The sequence below is a fragment of the Sinohyriopsis cumingii genome, chromosome 18, assembly GCF_028554795.1.
Source record: "Sinohyriopsis cumingii isolate HCF-2022 chromosome 18, ASM2855479v2, whole genome shotgun sequence".
In the NCBI taxonomy this organism is placed as follows: Eukaryota; Metazoa; Mollusca; class Bivalvia; order Unionida; family Unionidae; genus Sinohyriopsis; species Sinohyriopsis cumingii.
In genome coordinates, this window is record NC_142978.1 from 89,906,814 (window position 1) to 89,929,950 (window position 23,137).

Genomic DNA, 23,137 nt, shown 5'->3' on the forward strand with positions numbered 1-23,137 from the left:
TCATTGTAGATTATTACTTGTAGATAAAATATGTTTAAATGGATTTCAGTACAGGACATTTGTTTTTCACTCGGGCATTCCTGATATGCCTGATGTTTGGAGTTTTCTTTACTAAAATTTGAAGCGGTAAACCTAATATTGTGTATAGCTTCATATGTTCTGGAACTTTTGACCCTAAACCATTGTCATATTATTGTGTATTAGGTTTTTTTAATATATCCTAGACCAATCTGGTGGCCTATTAGTTTGAGCATCTGCCTCAGATGTGGGAGGTCACAGGTTTGAAACCCATGCAGAGTCATACCAAAGACTTATAAAAAGGGTACTAACAGCTGCCTCCCTTGGCGCTCAGCATTAAGAGTTAGTGTAGCAGCAGAGGGGGCGAATCGGACATTTTGTCCAATCGTTATTTGGCTTAATTATTACTTTCTGCACTCAACGATCTAGTGTCGTCAGCGCCTGGTAAAAAAAAAACGACGACGTCGTTGGGGGATCGTCGCGTCGTCATTTGGTTTAATTAACACCTTCTGCGCGCCGATCCCCAGCGTCGTCAGCGTCCGGTAAGCACATCGACGACCGCGTCGATGTCATCGCCCCCTCTGCTGCTAAGTGGTTATTTACAATGAAAATTATTTACAACTAACCGAATATTTGGTCAAGTCCGATACGATATCGTGTCCGAGGATCATGTAAATTTATCGTTATGAATCCATGTGGGGTCGACTGAGCATGACTAAAAAAGTTTCGAAAAACATTAAAGTCCATGTCACCGCCGCACCATGTCTGCCAAATATTTCGTAGCGTGTGTGTATCAACGCCGTTGAACACAGCAAGAATATTACAGTTGTCTCTAATTACTTTTGGAATCTGAGTGTATCGTTGAGTGACATATATCACGTCAGTGTTTTTATGCCTGCCTCTGGAAAATATCCTAGCTGGGTTCTTTTGATTGTCTAACATAACATCATCGTACACGACTAGATTGTTAACGTCGCCATCAATATCATCAATACCCGGTGCATCATTGATATCCGTAATAAACTCAATAACATTTTTTTTAGCGATCGCTGATGCATTCTCGTTGAAATCTTTCAACACCTCGTAGCATCGTTGATCATCTACGCTAGGAGCAACCAAATACAACTTATCCCACTTCATCCATCTCATTATTAAATTGAGTAACAATTGCGTCTTGCCGGATCCAGATGGTCCGATGATAATCATCCGGATCGAGTTTGGTAACGCTGCAACATGCTTAACTGGTTCTCTTGTTTTAGTCGCCGAAAAATCAATTATATTCATATCTCTATACATAAATTATGGATCTATATTGTGTAAAGTGTAGAGTGCGTACTGGCACAAATGATATGACAACCGTTACAACAAGAAATAACAGATCGGCGCTTACTGGCAAGTGTGTACAATGCGGTACAAAGAAATTTAGATTTATTTCTATTAGACCCGGAGATGTTTTAAAAAAAAGCGAGGTGGTGACATCGCAGCCAAGTTATCAAAACTCCCCGGAACCCCGTGGGCAAAGTATCCAGGAGAAAAACACCTCCCAGGATATAACTACTGTGGCCCCGGAACACGATTAGATATTAGACTCGATGATCAAAATCAGCCCAAACCCGGTGAGTATCCAATAAACGCTATCGATAAGGCGTGTCATGCTCATGATGTTGCTTACAAAAGTAGCGATCTGCAACAGCGTCATATCGCGGACGTAAAATTAATTCACGCGTTAAATGCTATTCCTGATAAATCCGTCAAAGAAAAATTGGCTTCATGGTTGGTAAAATCGGCTATGAAAGGTAAATTAATGATTGGAAGCGGAGCTTCTCGCGCTGGTAATTGAAAACGCTAGCGTTTATAATAACAACATGGATTCCATCTATTATTCCCCGAGAGGATACTGGAAGGGGAAGGCCGCAATTGGTAAACTCGCAAGCGCTGCAAAGGTAACAAAGGCCACTGCGGTTAATTGGTTATCCAAACAGGCTATATGGCAAATTTATCTACCACCGCCTAAACAAATCAACTTCTCGCGCTTTGATGTCAGCGTACCCAATGAAGTTCATCAGGCTGATATACTATTTTTGCCGCATGACAACGGTTACAAATACGCGCTAACCGTAGTTGATGTTGCGAGTCGATACAAACAAGCGGAGCCGTTAAAAACAAAGTCAGCAACTGAAGTAGCCGCTGCGTTTGAAAGAATTTATCGAAGAGGCCCTCTGCGCTGGCCAAATCTATTACAAGTTGATCCCGGTAGTGAATTTCGCGGCGCTGTTTTATCAACGCTGAAACATCATAGCGTCGCGATACGACGAGGTCATACTGCGCTACATCGTGATCAGGCAATTGTTGAACGATTCAATCGGACTCTCGCTGAACGGTTATTTGGATATCAATACGCGAAGGAATTCATCCAAGAAAAACGATCTCGAGAATGGGTCAAAAGATTGCCAGGTGTAATTGCAGCGTTAAATAACGAGATTACCCGAGCAATCAACATGAAGCCCAGCGACGCGATTAAATACGAGTATATACCCGGAAAATCAAAAATAAATAGCGTTTCCAAGTCGATTCTTGGCGATGTCACTGTCAGATATCTGTATGAACCAGGAGAGCTTGAAGGCGGTAAAAAAAGAGCTACTGATCCTATTTGGAGTGTTACCACACATAACATATCAACGATAACACGATCAACTGGTAGACCACCGATCTATAGACTGGATTCAACTGCTCCTCAGCGCGGATTTACACGCGAGCAACTACAAGTGATACCTAACGATACTCAATTACCCCCACGTGGTCTTAACTAGCGCCGTTGCGTCTATTGCACTCAAGACAGGTCAACCTCACATTGTTTTTGACATGACCGAGACTGTTATCGATCCTATCCACGGTAAATTGGCGAGTGTCTTTATCCGAATAACGCCAACTCATTATACAATTGCAACTCGCGCAGTGATTATTCTGTTGTTGTCGTAGCGAGATTATTAATTCGGCATCAATATCAAAACGCCGCTGTTTTTTTTTTATCCTGTTGGCGGTAACCCGAGAGTTTTCTATCAATGACGCTTGCATCGATGGTGACTTTGTCGCCGGCTTCGTCAGTGACTCCGTCACCGGCTCCGTCAATAACAATTCTTCGAAGCTGATTTATCCTTCGTACTCGGGACACTGCAAGATAGACTAGATTTGACCATTCGATGCGATTATCAACTATCCAAACAATTGTGTCCGTGATGGTTAGTCCCTGCGAGGAATGTATTGTTGTTGCGTATCCTAGCGTCCACGGGGATTTATCAGCACGTAGCGCGTCCTCGACGACGCTGATATCAACGAGCACGATATCATTCAGCACGAGAATTTGTTTTTCTGTCCGGCCTGGGATTTCAACTTCAATGTTCTGCCGCCGTGTGTCCGCGGGTCTATAACATAACGGCACTGGACGCGTTGGAAACTTTTCCTTATGCAACGCAAACAACCTCCGCTGAAGTGTGTCTCTGACTATCTTTCTGCTCGCTACAATTAAATCGTTTGGTCTCCATGTTTCCCAGAATTCATTTAACGGTGTTTCCGGAATCACCTCGCGGATTATTTCACATTGAATTCTATCCGGCTGTAATCTGATTAATTTCTTAACCTCGCGCAGTTGTTCATCAAGTGCTCGGTAATCAGTATCGGTTTCTTCATAATAGTCCACAAAACCCTTTAACCAATCATGTGGACCCTCGCCGACAAATGGTGGTGGTTGGCCATGGTCCCCACACATGATTACTGCTGTATTCGCGCGCAGCAACCACTCAAGAAACATTTGTAAAGTATCTAACGAAACAGTACATATCTCATCCCAGATGATAATGTCGGGAATAAATTTTTCACCCATTCGATCAGGAGTCCACTCACCGCCGCTGTATCGAAAAAAGCTGTGATAAGTAACGGCGTCAACATTTCGTTGTTTTATCTCTCGCGCTAGTCTATGAGTCGGTGTAAGCACGATTATACTTGCCCGCGTTCGAAATAATTCAATTGCCCGAGTCGTCTTTCCTGACCCGCCACAGCCGCTTAAATAAACTGTTTTGTGTCTACAAATTGGATCAGAACACGATGGTGCATTAGACCATTCTGATAAATTATTACCGCGTAGGTAATTGTTCTCAACGATGACATTTGCTGACGGGGAATAATCGCGTCGTATTTCTTCTTTAATTCTCCATGTACCCCAACTCTCGTCCGGACTAGTAAACTCGGTTACGTTTTTCTTATACTTTACGTCAATATAAAATGAATCAACGGCTACTCTAACCGCGGTATCGGGGAATCTATTTATCATCGAGAATAAATTGATAGCGGCGTAACCCAGCATAGACGCCCTCAAATGTGGATACGCGGGGCTGTCTCCATCGCTGTAGGAAACAACTGTACCCAACTTTGTTCCATTGGACAAGAAAGCTGTTTTGCAGTTCACGTATCTATTTTTCGCCACTGCGTCCTTGATTACGAAATCATATTCTGCGTCATCTATAATCAGCCGTGAGCAATATCGTTTGTAATCGCAGTTTTTTCCACCTTGTGTAAACTTACCAATTATTCTTCTACCGAGATCTTTTGCCTCGTGGTTTCGTTGGTTAAATATCCTCCTGGACCATTCGATGATATATTCCTCGTCGGCATCAATGTTTTTTCTGGACTCGTCAATTATGCTATCTAGATGCTCCGGTTCTGGTAACCAGACTTCAGTCTGTGCCCGGTATGATATAATCGCGTCACTGACAATCAACGAAACTAGCATGCTACAATCAATCATATACCGTAGCAGCGCTATTGGCAGCCATCTCTTTTCAGCCATGTGTCTACCGATCCAAATATAGCAACAGCGATGGAGTCCTGCCGCGAATTCAAATGATACTATGCGAGCGAATCCGGTTAAATCAAAATCAGGCAGTGGTCCATTAATAGCAACACGAGTCATTTCATGACTGGGGTGTCCAAATCGTCTAAAGTACTCAGCGGCGGATCCATACCCGAGAAAACTCGCTGGATAACAGGCAACCATATCAACCGAGATCATAGCGTCGCGGTTGTATTCAGTGTTCCATAGTCCACCGTGATAGTATTCCAAACAACTGGATTGTACATCTGGTAAAAATTCCTTGCGCGTTGGTCTCCACGCATTTTTCCTTGCTGCAACATGAGCTACAACCGATGGAATCGTAAAACAATTTGTTAGCAGTTGTTCATCATGCTCTTCAAATTCCATGGCGGTTTTTTTCATCCTGTTGTGAAATGCTTCAGTGCGATATAATTCGCCGTTTGGTCTTACAAACTGATCAAAGGTATCCGCATCGTTTTCAGCGCTGCGAAGTAACCACACTGATACAGGGTCGTTTTTACACAAGCAGGCAATAGCATCAAATAGTTTCCTCTCCGCGAGAAAACCGTCCTTGGAGAATTGTTCTCCCAGGAATTCTTCGGGTATATACTTTACTGTTCTATCCCGTGGAAATATTGTGATCACGGGCGTCCATGCGTGTTCGTTATGATCAATAATTTTGATTGGGGCTCCCTTCGATTTATACTTCGATTCGTATAATACTTCACCGGTTATCGTTGTAACGGTTATTGGAAATCTCAGCGATGTTTCTAATCTCGCTATGTCGCTGATGGTCGCTCCACGCTCTTTTACGGTTAGTTCCCACTGGTTGATTTTGCTACGTCGTAAATCAGTCAATTTGTTTCCTCGACACGCATTTGTAAAATGCTCTATTATTCGTTCTGCTACACAATTTATCCCGGTTGACTGTTTCATCGGTTTCAGTTTTCCGATATCAGGTTTCTTATTTAACGGGTATATTCCATAAACAACTGCTGTTTCAGGATACGCTCGTTCATAGTATGGTCTGTCAATTCCGGTTAACAACCCCGGCTTGGAGTCGCGGCTGACAATGACTGTTTTCTTGTCGCTGAGAACTGGTTCAAATTTATCACGTATGATCCAATCGCCTGATTCCACCCGGACAATGAATTTTACTCTGAAGAAATACCTTTTACCGTCAAGTTGTGATATTATCATTGCTGCGCGGTTGTCGTTCATGGTAGCATCAACAACGCCATCAATTCGAAATGTTGACCAACTATGAGATGCACCATCACGCTTGAATTCATTGATACAATCGCGTATTTTACTCAACAGGGTTCTATCGTTTATTAACGCTTTTGGTGTGTCCTTGAGGACTCTATCGAGATTGAATTTAATATTTTTCCAGGGCTTAATTGCTGCCAATCTCTCGAACTCATCCATATAATTAAAACAAGTATTTAAATGAAAGAATATAGTATAATGAATCACTGCAAATGGTTGATGATTGGGTCGACAACCCCGTGCAATAAATCATGTAGAGGTGAATTCTGCGGATACCATTTACAAAGCGTTCGTAATGGTTCTCTTGGCCCTCTCCCGTGCTTGGTTTGCCACGTCGGTGTAAGAGGAAAATCACAGTTATGTATTAATTGTGGCGGAAAGCGATACAGGGAACTAAAACGTTATTACGACAAGCGAATTAAAAACGCCGTCATTGACCCTACCGCAGACTTCGTCATCAAAACCCCCCAAGACTACGTTGAAAGATTTATAATTAAACCAAATAATAAATTAGACAAATAGTATTATTATACAAATGGACCAAGAATTTCAGCCGCATCCTGTGCTCGTCAATTACGAGGCATCTCGCGACGGCATTGTTAGAAACCGCAAACTGAAGAAGCCGGTTGGTACCGTGAATAATCGGGGGTATTTGCAATTTAGTGCTGGAAAGAAGACGTATTTTGTTCACAGGGTGGTATATGAAGCGTTTAACGGATTGATCAAAGATGGCCTCGTTATTGATCACATTAATTCTAATTGTCAAGATAACAGACTGTGTAATCTGCAAGCTATCTCTCAGAGCGAAAATATTAAAAAAGGCCAAACTGGTAAGTGTTCAAATCAAGCAAGAGGTGTCAAATCGTTTAATACATCAACGCATGAGGAAAAAACATTTCACTCCATGCATGCGGCAGGAAAATATTTCGACATTTGTAGGGCCTCAGTACGATTTGTTGCAGAACGAGTATATCAAACAGCGATCTCAAAAAGGACCGGACACAGAATTCGATTTTCATATGTAAATATCAGCGAGTGACGAAGTCACCGGCGCCTATGGCGCTGACAAGGCCACCGGCGCTGACAATAAATTGTCCGTTCCGGAAGAAAACAAAGTATGAACACCTCGGAATTGATACACGGGGTTTTCATTTTTTTTTATTTAAAAACAAGATGTTTTATAAGAATAATGAATATCGAAGACATCAATAATATATTAACTGAGATTTCAAAATTAAAAAATCAAGGAATTGAATTATCTGATGGTCTCGACAGTGAAAAAATATTATCCGATTATGAGATTATTAACGAACAGTCGAAACGGGGGCGTTTTACCCTGGCCCGCGAGTACTTTTTTATAAAACGATTACAACATACGATTAATGAAAACTTATACCACAATGACGCAAATGCATTCATTGGACTATTCACTGCCGTTGAAATAATACGAAAAAAACTTGGACGTGTTTATGAACGACGCCGGGAGATTTCTAGTAAGATCAAAAACATTAGAAGGATTATAGACGAAAACTCCGTGGAGCCCCCGATGGTACACTCGGCGGAAAATTAGAAAATTGCGGATCAATTTACAATAATGGTAGGTGAATCACTTACTACTCGGCTAGCCAGAGAGCGGCTAGCAGCGCTTAAAAAGTTTATACCGTTACGAGACAGGGTCCGAGAACAACTTCAAACGCGGCAGCAACTACAAACCGATTTTACTGTTGGAAGCGAACAACTCTTTGCCCCGGTAACTAAAGCGACCAAAGATGTTACGGCGGTAACTGTACCCGTTCTTGGTGCGCTTGAAAAGATAGCGGTTCAGACCGAACAAACAAAAAGGTCTTTAGAAACACTTCCTGCAAAAATAGCGGCTGCTACAACACGGAGGCCGCCACCACTCGCTATAACCGAACCACAAGAACCTTATGTTACAATGGCCGATGAAGAAGAACTAGGTGCTACTGCGAAAGAACCGGAAGAAGAAATACCAGAAGAGGAAATACCAGAAGAAGAAATACCGGAAGAAAAAGAGGGGAATATACCCCGTATTGTACTCAAGAAGAGCACAATAGATAAAATTAGAGGCTTCAGCAGCAGGGAAGAATTAATTAATTTTGCTGCCAACAATTTTGCTAAGAGCATACGAGATAAGAAGCATATCAATAGCGGTTACGAGAAAAATATAAAGTCGTTAAAGGACTGGGCAAGAATAGTGTATTTAGCGAGTAAACATAAAGAAGCATTACCACATCGTGGTGATCCCGATTACGATGAATTCCACAAGGAAGTTAAGAGTATAACACCAAAAAAAGGAAAAGGATACCCTGTTGGTAAAGAATCCTACGGCGTTACCTGTCCTGGTAGTGTTCTCAGTGATATATCACGGCTAGAGGTACTAATTGGAGGAAAACGAGCCGGGAATAACTCTCCGGAAATAATCAATGAAGCCGCTGATATTTGCAAGCGGTTATTTGCAGGCGGTATTATGGACATTAATGTATATCGAACGCTCATAGACGAACTCGTGGATGATTAATTGGAAAACTGGTGTTTTTAATAAGGATGATCATACACTACAACCATGATAAACCAGTACTCGTCTACGTGGTAAACTCGCGATTGCCTGTTTACCGCGCGTACTATGGAGATGGTCTCGGTAGCACCATTGCGGGGTTATTTACAAGAATGGCTCCAAAAGTAGCGCCGTTAGCCAAACAATTAGGGATGAAGGCTATTGATGTTATTCGTGATAAGGGTATTAGTGCTATTGGAGACGTTGCCGGAAAGGCGCTTTCAGCCGCGCGGGACAAACTAATGTCGTTGGTGAAATCCAGGAGAAAAAAACAGAAACCACCGGTAATGCCATCAACGACGGTGATGCCTGCAAATGTCAGTAAAGTAATAAATAACGCCGTGGAAGAAAAACTAGAGTCGTTGGCGACGACTCAGTCGTTGGCGACTTCGCCATCCGCCGATGCGGCAACCAACGCGCTCATGAACGCGATAGCGGGGAGTGGTTTAAATTCAAAGAATTTACGACGAAAAAATCGCAATTGAAAACATCAACATGATAAATAATAGAATGTTTGCGCGTACCGCTGATCCCGCGTTTGATATGGACGCCCCAGTACGCAGGGATGATTCTGTCCGTGATTATCAATATTATTCTTATTATGCAGCGCAACCTGACCTACGATCGCGAATTGAACTTCAAGTCCAAGATACCAGTAAATATTTTTTGCCGTGTGAAGCGTTTATCGAAATCGAGGGAGAACTCGTGACAAATGCCGCCGATAATGCACCATACGCAGATGACCATCGTGTTCGAGTTGGCTTCGTCAACAACGGTATCATGGCGTTATTTGAGAGCGCCAGATATCTTATTGACGGGCGAGAAATTGAATCAATAGAACGCGAGGTTGATGTTGCAACGACGATAATTGGGTTGGCGAGATACTCGGATGATTATACAAGATCGGCGGGCCCATCTATAATGTTCGCAAAGGACTCCACCGATAACGCTGATCATATTCAGTACATTAACGTGCTGGTGGAAAGAGATACTTCAGTTCCTAATCAAGCTGAAGCAGCCAACCCAGACCGCAGAACAAGACCGGGTGCTGAGTTCAATATCATAAAAAGTACTAACGATAATTTTAATCTAGGGTTTGCAACACGAATAGGAATGTTGCAAGGACCACGCCGAAAGTTTTCATGCGCGATTCCACTCCATCACATATTCGGATTCTGCAGAAATGTTAGAAAAGTTGTCTATGGGGCTAAGCATACAATCGCGCTGACGCGAAGGGGCGATGATAACAATGCAATATGGCATGCTGCTGGCGTCGCTGCCGGTAAAGTCATTTTAACTAAAATGGCATTGTGGATGCCGGTGCTGACTCCATCAGTTACCACGGAAGCACGATTGTTAGCATTTATGGAACAGGGAGGGAAATCGCTGTTGAGTTGGCTAACGGTAACAACTGATGCTAAAGAGGATAACGTCGCCGATACGTTTACATGGCACCTAGCATCAAAACAGGGTGTTTCAGCCCCGCGTCATATATTCATAGCGCTACAGAATAGGGAACGATTGGGTAATCAAGAACGCAGCCATATGATATTTGATCGATTAGGAGTCATGGAGGTTTCGCTGAGAATAAACGGACAACAGGAACCATCCGAGGATATACAGCTTAATTACGGTGACAACCATGTCGCACGTGTGTATCATCGATTGCTGTCATATATGGGTCGTGATCAAAACGTCGACACTGGTTTGCAAATATCACAACTTGATTTTAAAAACCTGTATCCGATTTATTACTTTTCGTTGGAACATCTTGATTTAACGAGACAATCCGTCGTTGATATACACTTCAGAGCTCGTATAGCCCCAGCTGGTGTTAATTACAGAGCGGTCGCTGTCATTCTCAGCGATAAATCAATGCTGCTAGAAGGTGTTGGTGGACGAATGAGAATCGTTGATGCGCCAGTGGAAAACATGTAATTGAAAGCACAAAACGCGTTTACAATAAAATGTCGTATAGTGTCGTCAGTGTAGAGTTGACTGATGGTCAAGTCAAGAAATTACGATCAAAGTCGGCTAAACAATGCGGGACCACAATAACGCTGAAGCCGTCGCAGATGGCGGGTGGTAATCATAAGATATCGTTGACGGCGCGTCAAATAAAACATTTCAATGATGCGATGAAGAATAAAAAGGGTGTTCAAATAGATTTTTCGGCCGCAGCAATTAAAAACATGGAAAAGACCGGTGGGATATTTCCGCTGTTAGCTGCGATTCCAGCGTTGATTGCCGCGGCCGCACCAGCAGTGGCTAAGGCGGCGGCGTTAGGAGCCGTTGGTACCGCGGCGGGGATGGCATTGAAGAAGGCAACCGGGAAAGGCTACAAAAAAAAACGACCCGTGGCCGGAAAGGGTCTAAGACTACCGGGAACCCCGTATTCATGGTACTCGGGAAAGGGTCTAAGACTACCGGGAACCGTTTATTGACTCGGGAGTCAATGACTCCTGAGTCTATGACTCCCATGTCTAATTTTGATTTAATAGACGCCGCAAACGCGCTAGCGATAAAAAACTTCAGAGGTGTTTTTATGAGGGATCAATTACCGGCGGCACCAAGGAATATTGAAACCGGTATAATTAACCTCGATGGGTCCTCCGGAGCGGGAACTCATTGGGTTGCGTACGCGATTGATCCGCGTGCAATCGTCTATTTTGATTCATACGGGTTAGCCCCGCCGAAAGAGTTCATGCGGTATATCCGGGCGTGTTCAGCCCGGGCGTGTTCAGCCCGGGTTTTTTATTCCACGCTGCCAACACAGCGATTAAGCGACCCACCGATATGTGGCCGTGAAGTATTGAACGTACTCGCGGCGATTTCATCATCGCGGAAACCACCTCATGTGGTTGTAAACGAATACACTAGTGGGGTCGTAGAGGCCCGGCGGGTTAATTAGAAACGCTGGTTTTTTTTACAATAACGATGATTGATATTTGGGGACGACCGGTTTCGGCGCTGAAAGAATCCACGGAAACGGCCGCCACCGATGACATAAAAAAACTAATTGAGGATGAAATCGCTGATACGTTGAATTTAACAAGTGTTGACCCAGGTGAAATAGTTGTATTTCAAGACCGCCAGGGTAAATTGAAATCCAGTAATGTGTCGCTGGATGACGTTTTAATACGACAGCGTGATGCCGCCGAGAACGCTATCGCGCTGTATACCGGCGACGGACGACTCAAACCGGGTGAATCCATCTTGACGATAAATGGAAAAATAAGTACACTTGGCGACAATTATATAACCATGTCAAATTCGTTAAAGGGTTTACGTGGTGAATTTAACTCGCAGGAAGAACATTTCAGGTCGATGATAACGAACGTCGGCGAAATGCGAGACATTGTCTATAGATTTTTTCGGGGATCCACGACGGCAGACGAACCAAATCTTGTAAAAATAAAAAATGCTATTTCGGATCTTATGGAGATGTCGGCCAATTTACCCCCGTTGCGAAAAAATGTTAACAGGATCGATGACAACTTTGATAAATTCTTTGGTAAAAAAAATACCAAGCCGGATGAGATTACAATAACTATAAATGATATCACTGCGTATGGACAGGAAATAAAAACAATCAAAACTGATATTGAAGCGAACAAAAAAGGTGTAGACGTGCATGAACGGGAAATAGAAATAATCGGCGTTAATGTTGCAACGATCATAAATAATGTAGACTCGCATGGACGGAAAATAGAAACAATCAAAACTGATGTTGCAACGATCATAAATAATATAAACGCGCATACACAGGAAATAGGAATAATCAAAACTGATATTGAAGCGAACAAAAAAAATGTAGACGCGCATACACAGGAAATAGGAACAATCAAAACTGATGTCGAAGCGAACAAAAAAAATGTAGACGCGTATTGGCGGGGAATAGGATTAATTAAAACTGATGTTGCAGCGAATAAAAAAGGTATAGACGTGCATACATATGAAATAGAAACAATCAAACTTGATGTTGCAGCAAACAAAAAAAGTATGACCGAGAATACACGGGAAATAGAAACAATCAAAACTAATGTTGCAGCGAACAAGAATAATATAGACGCGAGTTGGCGGGGAGTAGGAATAGTTATAACTGATGTTGAAGCGATTAAAGACAGACTACCGAGAATGGCAGAGCAACTCGAAAAAATAAAAATCCCTCATGAGAACATCATCAACACAGTATACACAATTCGGCATGGATCATTCGATTGGACTCCTACACAGAATACAGTAAATATCACCGCAACTGTTAAGGGCATTTATCGATTGACACTGATTTCAATGATGCAGTTTAATATATTATCGTCGAGTTCATCCGGGTTTAACAATACAATATCAACAATTATAGACAAGAACGCAACTGAAAAGTTTACAATTTATGCCGTTGATAGAAATCTAGCCGGGGCGAACATTACATGGTATGTGGAATTTGTAGCGAATCTAAGTAATTAAAAACACTAGTTCTTTTAAAATAAAAATGACCACCAAGGAAATTGAATCAGAGGTATCACCGACGTCGCATCAATATCGATTCGATACCGCAAAAGAATTATCCGCGAATTTGAAAACGCTTTCCGAACAATACCGTATAAAAATAAAAAAATACCGCAGAAAAATAACCGCCATCGACGCGGTCGTGTACTCGGTATCGGGTATAGTAGCTGGCGCCGGTGTTATTTTATCCACAATGACCACGATAGCCCCGATCGCTGTTCCAATCGCTGTCTCCGCGATGACAACAGTTGCTGGAGTCGCCAACGCAATCACTAGGAAGATATCATCGTGTTTTCAAAAAAAACTCAACGAGTATACAGTAAAACATCAAATAGTATCCGACGCGTACTCGAAATTATCCGGGTTGATCTCGTTGTCAATTGATAATTTGTTCGTATCCGATGTTGAATTCTCCACAATGGTCCAGTTGTATAGCTCCGCGATGTCAAAAATCGAGGATTTTCAACTGGAAGCCGGAACCACCTGGTTGCTGAAATTAGACACTAAAGACAACGAATAATAATAATGTCGCTGAACCCCGAAGGGTTTCAATTACTTCAGCGGATCGCGGAGAACACCACTCCGGTACAAACAAATATGATATCAATAACGTCAACGAAACCCGAATTCAGTGTGAACTTCCCGTCGCCGGTTCCAGTGAAGGAAATAGCGCTGGCAAAATTGCGAATATATCACAGTTGGCCTAATATTCGAGCGGACGCATTTAACGGACAACAACCTAATAACTCGCTGGTTTTTACACGGAAAAATAAACCCGATGGGACCCCAGACTGGGAGGAGGTTACAATACCAACTGGGTCATACCAAATAGAGCAAATCAATAAAGAATTTCAACGCAGAATAAAATCGATCACAGGAAAGGAATCAAAAATCGCTATTACGGTTCATGAACCGACGTTATCATCGACGATTGAAATAAGCACACCGGGGTATATGGTTGATATTTATAACAGTTCAATAAGAACCATACTAGGATGGCCTAAGAATCCACCCGCGGATTTGCACACAAATGTGCAATCGTATCATGAGATTAATCCCAGTTATCTGAATGATTTGTCTATTATAAGAAACACGTTATTACCCAGCGAGTTTATATTTCAAGACAGGAATACCATGCAATGGTTTTTTCCGTATAAGAAAACTCCTGAATTGTCAGCCAAGGTCACAGTTCGTTTAGATGATATCACTGGTGCGTTTGCCGAGATTAATCATTATTACCAATTACAACTAGAACAGCTACGAGAGACAAAAGCACAAAAACACGTTGAGGTGTTAAATCAACTTATATCAGACATGGAATATATCAATGAACGAATCGTTAAAGTAATATCCGATAGCAGCGATGATAATAAACAAAAATTCCTAACCGGGTATAATATCACAGAAGCCGATTTACCCGATTTCAAGTTTCCAGGATACAAAGCGCCAGAACTAAGAAAGTCTCTTAATGATTTTCTCGATCCATCAACTTATATCCTCAGACACGATAACGGAGATGGTGGTAGGCATATTGCTCCATACAACGTAAATATCGCATCGGTGATAGCAATCAATCTAGTGTGTGATGTTATCGAAGGGAGTTACCAGGTAGATACCAATCAATCAAATCAAGCTCAACAGGGATATATCCTTTATTCATTTTCACCAACAGCCCCTCCGGGATTTTTAATCGTTGAGAATCCGATTAATCCGGTCTATATGCGATGCCATGATCGGTTTTTAACGAGAATTAATTTTAAACTCACCGATCAGTCAAATAACCTAATTGATCTACAGGAGGAGGAGTTAGTGATCACTCTGTTTGTAAGATCATTGTAAATAACCACTTAGCAGCAGAGGGGGCGATGACATCGACGCGGTCGTCGATGTGCTTACCGGACGCTGACGACGCTGGGGATCGGCGCGCAGAAGGTGTTAATTAAACCAAATGACGTCACCATCGTGTAGGATGGACCGACGTCGTTTTTTTTTTTACCAGGCGCTGACGACACTAGATCGTTGAGTGCAGAAAGTAATAATTAAGCAAAATAACGATTGGACAAAATGTCCGATTCGCCCCCTCTGCTGCTAGTGTTAGGATTGGTTGGCCTGGTATCAGGATAATGTGACTGGGTGGGATATCATGCTACATGTCTGGCTTAATGCCCCAGTGCTAGTCATCACTATCATCTGTCTTATTGCAGACATCGTAGCAATATGACTGATATTTTTTATAAAGTTACGTTAAAAATCCAAAACACACACACACACACACACACACATTAATTCCTATCTTTTCCGTAAGTTTTGTTCAGATTTAGCTTGACAGGAATCTTTTATTTGAATTAAAGAGTGCTCATTAATATGTTTGGACTAATTCTCTATTTTGGGATTATTGTGAATTTATTTAGCTATATTTTTTGGATTATATCATTGTGATACATCAACATATTTAGCACATCAAAACTATTCCAGGCTATTGTCTGTGACTCATTAGACCAGAGTATATTGTGTCTAATAACAACTACAGATGTGTGTGGTAAGACCAGAGTATATAGTCTATAATAATGATAATAAACTGAACACAGTACAAAGTAACTGAAAATATGCTGGATTCAAAGATACTTTAGGTTCAACGATACACAGTACACATACAAACATTTACACACATGTAAATATTATATAACTTTCATTTGCATTTTTTATACCTTTTTCAAAGTTAAGCATCTTGACCTTTTATCTTTTACTGCATGTTTATATCTACACCGTACTTTGGAAGGATTTATCTTTCTAAGTTATCTTTTTTATTTCTTCTTTACATTATTATAACTTAGCTTTTAATCTGCACCATATGGCCAGTGTTGTGTTGATGTGCTATTAAATGGCTGTTGAATGGCTATTGAAGATCAAGAACTGGATATTACTGAATAATTATTGTACCTATTATTGTTATACCTTGAATATTAATATTGTATGTGTTGGTGTACTCAACAAGCAAATATTAAAAGTTGTCATCTTAAATTCTACAGAGACTAAACATCAGTACACTTTAAATAAATGTAACGATGGCTTAACCGATTAAAAATGCAGAAGATTGCACAACACACTGTTGTACTGTACATATTCTAAATGGAGATAATCATGGCACCAATGAATCATATGAATCTAAAAATTCAAATACATTTCTGGAAAATTCCTACTTTTTTTTTTTCCTCTTAAAGCTTAGATGCTCATTTTCTTCTCTCTCTTTTGGTATATAAGTTATTTGGAAAACTTCAGAAAGTAATTTGTATCCACATGCCTTTGTATCCTCCATTTGTCTTACTAGTACCATATCTCTTCCAGGACAGTATTGCTTATATCCTTCATTTGTCTGTGGGGTCGTTCACATATGACATTACACAGTGTCGGGGGAGGGGTCAAAATTTTGTGGCAAAGTGTGATGAGGGGGCAGGGGGTGTTGAAGAAATGTGACGTCACAGTAAATATGAGTGTAGAACACTTCTTTAAAAAATAATATTAGAACAAAAATGATTTTGTGACTTGCATCCTCAGTCCATTTTTATCCGCAATAGATAACAACTCTCTTGTTGATGACTTATATAAATATTGTTATCTCAGATGAAATATTGGGTAATTGTTATAACCTTTAACTGGTTTAAACTGTTGTTGTTTTTAATTATGTTATTCTTTTTTAATATAATGTAATACACACTTTAAAAACAAAATGTAGACTAAATAAACTGCAGGACTACTGGTGATTAAACTTAGATTTTAGAAAAGTAAAACAATAGGCTAACAAATTATCACCATGACAACAGTCTGAGATCAAAGACACACGAGCTTAGTAAGTTGAAAGATGGTATTTGGTCCGCAGTGAACATTTAATCTTTTAATATTTTGTATGTAAAAAAAAAACATATAATTAGTTGAGTAGCGCCAAGGTTGTTCCCTGTGTCACACTGGGATGTCGTACATGAAAGAAAATAAATATATCAAATGTTAACTTTTTTCTTTCTTTTTATTGAAAACAAACGGTCCTTCTAATACAAAGAGTCTTTGAAGCTTGATGACATTTTTAAAAAAGCAGTCTAAAAAAGACAGGATGAGGGGAGAGAAGAACTTTGAGAATTGAGCAAGCATCTGGCACTAGTAGAATTTACGTTATTGAAACCATATGTAGTTTTAATTTTCATGACTTTTTGGCGGTCCATAGCAATGGATAAAAATTAATTATATCGGTCTTTATTTAATGCTTATGTGCTAGCATATCGTGCAAACACCAAAAGGATGTGCCAAGATGAACTTATTATAAAGTGGAATAGTATCAAGAATGACACATATTTGGCTGAAAAAGTTAGCCACATGTTGTAAGAGCTCACGGCGATCTCCGTTATGGAAAAAGGATCACTTCTTAACTTTTGGACAAAACAAGCACCATGAGTTTCAAAAAAGTTTCAACTCAGGATAATTTGGAGTCCAACGAACTACTGACATGTCTTGAATTATAACTACATATCAGAATGTTTCAATCATGGCCATCCTATCCAGTAGGCACTGGGCAAAGAGCCTACAAAGGTACCATGTTTCTGAAGTGTATACACAGAGAGGCAGAGTCAGGTCAGTGTCAGTCATGGTATTAAAGAAGTGCCCAGGGCCAACAAGGACCTTCATCTGGCCCAAATTTAGGCAGGGTTGAATTTACTGATGCAACATTTCTTTCCATTGCAGTGAAGAACAATGAAACTGTACAAAACCGTGTTATAGATAATTACAGATAGAACACTACTAAAGTGTAACATTGACTAATTATAGATAATTACAGATAGAACACTACTAAAATGTAACATTGACTAATTAGGAAAGTTAAGTATTTGATGCTTCCTGAAGAACAATCAACATTTGTTTCAGAAAGCAACATTCACCATTTCCCTTAAATACAGATTTTAACTTTTTGTCTCCGTCCGGAACTTGTCCCAGGTAGCAACATTTACCATTTCCATTAAATACAGATCTGTAACTTCTTGTCTCAGTCTGGAACTTGTCCCAGGTAGCATCATTTACGATCTCCCTTAAATACAGATCTATAACTTCTTGTCTTGGAACTTGTCCTAGGTAGCATCATTTACCATTTCCATTAAATACAGATCTGTAACATCTTGTCTCCGTCCGGAACTTGTCCCAGGTAGCATCATTTACCATTTCCCTTAAATACAGATTTGTAACTTCTTGTCTCAGTCTGGAACTTGTCCCAGGTAGCATCATTTACCATTTCCCTTAAATACAGATTTGTAACTTCTTGTCTCAGTCTGGAACTTGTGCCAGGTAGCATCATTTACCATCTCCTTTAAATACAGCTGTATAACTTCTTTTCTCAGTCTGGAACTTGTCCCAGGTAGCATCATTTACCATTTCTCCCATAGACCTTGATCTGTAACTTGTTATCCAAGAGAACAACACAATTTTCCATTTCTCTTTAGATTCAGGTCTGTAACATGTTTTCTCAGATCTCTACATTTACCATAACCCTTTAGATGCAGGTCTGGAATTTGCCCCAGATCTCATTGACCATAACCTGTTAGATCCAGATCTGGAATTTGTCCCAGATCTCAATATTTACCATAACCCTTTAGATCCAGGTCTGGAATTTGTGTGTGTGTGTGATTTTGATTTTTAACGTAGCTTTAAAAAAATTTCAGTCATATCGTTATGATGTCTCCAGTGTGTCTGTTTATAGTGATGTCTAGCACTGGGGCATCATGCTGCAGACATGTAGCATGATGTCCCACCTAGTCACATTATCCTGACACCAGGCTGACTAGTCCTAACACTGACCTCTTAATGCTGAGTGCCAAGCGAGGCAGCTGTTAGTACCATTTTTGTAAGTCTTTAGTATGACTCGGCTGGGGATCGAACCCACGATCTACTGCATCCAAGGCAGATGCTCAAATCACAAAAGCCACTGGAGCTGGAATTTGTCCCAGATCTCATCTTTTACCATAACCCTTTAGATCCAGGTCTGGAATTTGTCCCAGATCTCAACATTTACCATAACCCTTTAGATCCAGGTTTGCATCTAGTTATCTCAGATAGCAACAACATTTACCATTTCCTCAGATTTTGGTCTGTAATTTGCTATGATCTTATTTTTCATACATGGCCAAATTTTTTAACAGTAATTTTAAAAATTTTTTTTTATTAAAATGTAGTACTGTAGAAAATGATACATTTTTCCTATAATTAATTTTATATACTGAAATAAAAGCAATAAGAACTAAAACAATATTATACAGGTATTATGTTACATGTCTAGCTTGTCTGTCCCGCTGCGTTATCTACTGAATCTGACCTGTTAGGTCCCGTCTATTGTCTGACTTAAGGGTGAGGGGAGACCAGTGGTATCTAATTAGAAACACTAAGTCATTTTGCAAACTAAGGTTTGTATCTAAATAACAGACTCTAAAGTTCTGTCCACCTCTCTAATTTCTATTTCTCACTCCATTATATCTATTAATTATTCTATCTCTGTTTCTTTTTCTGACTGTAACTTTAAGTCCTTTTATGAAGTTTCTGTGTTAAGTTCACATTTTGTATCTCAGACTTATAACTTGTTCTCTTCTCTTCTTTTTTTCTTCCTCTTCTTCCTTTCTCTTGTATCTCTCTCTATATACTATATCATAATCCCACCCCACCCCTTTCCTTACTTACAGAATATAATTGATTACTAAATGAAGAGTTACAGCCCCTGAATCCCACCAGATCGTGCCATATTAGTTATTAGTATCTGATATTGGTGCTGTTATTCTGTTTTTTCCTGCCCATTCAAACTTGTATATTTTACTCCCCCCACACACACACACACACTAAAAGTCCCATTGGTCATACATGTACAATTTTGCTCTTGTTTTACCAATTTTTCAAACTATATTCTCCCTTTCATATAAGTGGACATTATGTGTTTCAGTAACATTTGAGGAGTAATTATGAAACCTGTTTCTAAAGGGAAACATTAATTTTGTTGCAGTCAGGAAAAACATTCTGTTATTATTCATCAGGAATAAATTGATTTGTTTGGGGTGATGCAACAAATGTATTACAGTGGAATGAATTACAGAAACATACAGCATGGGATGGGTTGGATTGACATATTCCAGTACTGGTAGCTGTAGAAGACAAATTTTCCTATAAAATCTCAATGACAAAATTGGTAGCATACTGGCTAAATGACAGGAAATTGAGTGAACTAGAAATTGATCTTCCAGAATATTTTGAAACATTTTAAGCTAGTAATTTACATAAATTCCAAGGAAATTCATTTGTAAATTGGCACACTCTAGTAGAGGAAGTAATTCTGCAGCAATTTGTGGTATCCATCCTTTCCATTTTGTCTTTCTTGACCTGACATTGGTATTGAGCCTTAATACGAGTTCCTGTCAGTCTGTCCAGATCTGATATTGGAATCTTTACAGCTTGCCATCAAGTTTAACTGAATTTTAATTTCAGATTTCTTTATTTGCAGATGACCATAAGGCTTACTGGTAGGTGACAGCAAGTTTAGATTTCTTACCACTGTATGACCACACATTGGATTTAATGAGAGCAGAATTAATTATGAGAATGAAAGCAAGCACCAAACGTTGTTTAATGTATGCTTTGTTTTCTGGAATTGTTGTGATTCTTATTCTATATCATATTGTGCCATGTGACTTGACACCTCGAGCAATTATGGTCCCACGGGATGCCCAAAAATATATATTTGATCGGACAAGTAGACAGATACCGTATGACAGGAATATGCCAATAATTTTCATTGGTGGTATGCCACGGAGTGGTACCACATTAATGCGTGCAATGTTAGATGCTCATCCTGATGTAAGATGTGGTGAGGAAACGCGTGTAATTCCAAGACTTTTGGGAATGCGTGCAAACTGGGAAAAATCCCAGCTTGAAAAAAAAAGACTTAGTGAAGCTGGAATCACAAGTGATGTTCTGGATTCAGCAATGGCTTCATTCATACTTGAGATTGTTGCAAAACACGGTGAAGCTGCACCACATTTGTGTAACAAAGATCCATTTACATTGAAATCCAGCGTTTATTTAAATCAGCTTTTTCCAAATGCAAAGTTCTTATTAATGATTCGAGATGGACGAGCTACAGTAAATTCTATAATTTCACGGCAAGTGACGATTACTGGATTTGACTTGAAGAGTTTTCGGAACTGTATGACACGGTGGAATTCAGCAATGGAGATAATGTTTTCCCAGTGTTTACATGTTGGGCCAGACAGTTGTATGCCTGTCTATTATGAACAGCTTGTTCTTCAGCCAGAATTGTGGCTGCGGAGAATCCTGACATTTCTGGACATTCCATGGAACAGTTCAGTTCTTCATCATGAAGACTTCATAGAAAAACCTGGAGGCATTGCTTTATCAAAGTAGGTTTAAGTCATAAATGTATTTTTTTATAACTATTGATCTATGTATGAACTTCTTAAAACTTGCTCATGTATATGTACTTTTCTTTGTCTCACCTGTGAAAGCAGGTGATAGATTGCAATTAGCACCACACATTGTATAGTTTTTTTAAACAGTATTTTTTGTTCGGTGCTTTTCTTTGCTAAACTTTGCCTAAATAGGCAGGAAAATTTGTTTATCTGAACTGTGTTTAGCAGCGAAAAAGGTTCCTTCAGGATGGTGAGTTGAATAATTAGTACATCTGGTCAAAGGTTTCTCTAGGTGCCCAAATGGTCTAAGGCACTTTTCTTTACAGAACATTGAAAACTCACTTCTGTCCAAATGGGTTTGAGTCTCAAGTGGGTATGCACAAAAGCTTGCCAGTTGTTTCCAATGGTTCGATGTTTCTTCCTGGGGTTTTCCCAGGTTCTTCCTTCACTAGATGTACTGGCTGCCATGTGTAGGTTGTAATGTGTTGAAAATTGGTGTTAAACCCACAACAACCTCTGACCAAAGACTGTGTCAGTTTTATAAGTTACTGATAATTTGTTTGCCCAACTCGAACTTGTAATTTCCGTATCAGTTGCATGATCAGGTATTGTTGATTAAGGTCTGACTTATGATATCCTTTAACGAGAAGGTGAATATTGTTGTTAACAAAAAATGTCTACTCTCTTCAAAAAAAATGTTCTGTACTAATATGTCTCTCTCTCTCTCTCTCTCTCTCTCTCTCTCTCTCTCTCTCTCTCAAACTGACCCATGGGAAATGTAAGTACAGGTACTATATGTAAAAGTTAAGTCCACCAGCTCCTGTTTAATGGACATGTATGTATAGCCACAGTAAGTAAAAGGTAAATCCTCCAACAGATGGAGATTGTTAGTACAGAAACGGTATGTAAAAGGGGACTCAACTGAACCATGGTTGATGTAGATACAGGCACAGTAAAAAAAAACATGTCCAATGGGAAATGTAGGTACAGAAACAGTATGTAAAAGATAAGTTCTATGACTCTGGTTAATGTAGATGCACAGTATTTAAAGGAATAAATCCTCCAACTTATGGGTTATGTAGGTATGATAACAGTATTAAAAGGTAAGTCTTCCGACCCACGGTTGATGTAGATATGGGCACAGCATGTAAAAGGTAAGTCTTCCGACCCACGGTTGATGTAGGTATGTGTACAGTATGTAAAAGGTAAGTCTTCCGACCCACGGTTGATGTAGATATAGGCACAGTATGTAAAAGGTAACTCTTCCGACCCATGGTTGGTGTAGGTATGGCACAGTCTGTAAAAGATAAGTCCTCCGGCCCATGGTTGATTGAGGTACGGGCACAGTATGTAAAAGGTAAGTCATGTGACCCATGGTTGATGTAGGCACAGGCACAGTATGTAAAAGTCCTCTCACAGATGTTTATTACACACACAATTTTTGTAGTATACATCTTC

At 40.1% G+C, this 23,137-nt stretch overlaps 1 protein-coding gene across 4 annotated transcripts in view; it reads left to right on the plus strand.

Annotated features, from left to right (window-relative positions):
* LOC149777417 (protein-tyrosine sulfotransferase-like) overlaps window positions 1–23,137 on the plus strand; it is a 56,401-nt gene that overhangs the window by 17,989 nt on the left and 15,275 nt on the right. For all 4 annotated transcript variants that reach the window (XR_016416174.1, XR_016416173.1, XM_089942043.1 and 1 more), the window contains exon 2: window positions 20,755–21,670. Coding sequence is in view for 2 of the 4 variants with exons in the window: in XM_089942043.1 (XP_089798169.1) it covers window positions 20,829–21,670 (842 nt within the window). In the remaining 2 variants the exon portion in view is untranslated. The remainder of the gene's footprint in view (window positions 1–20,754; window positions 21,671–23,137) is intronic.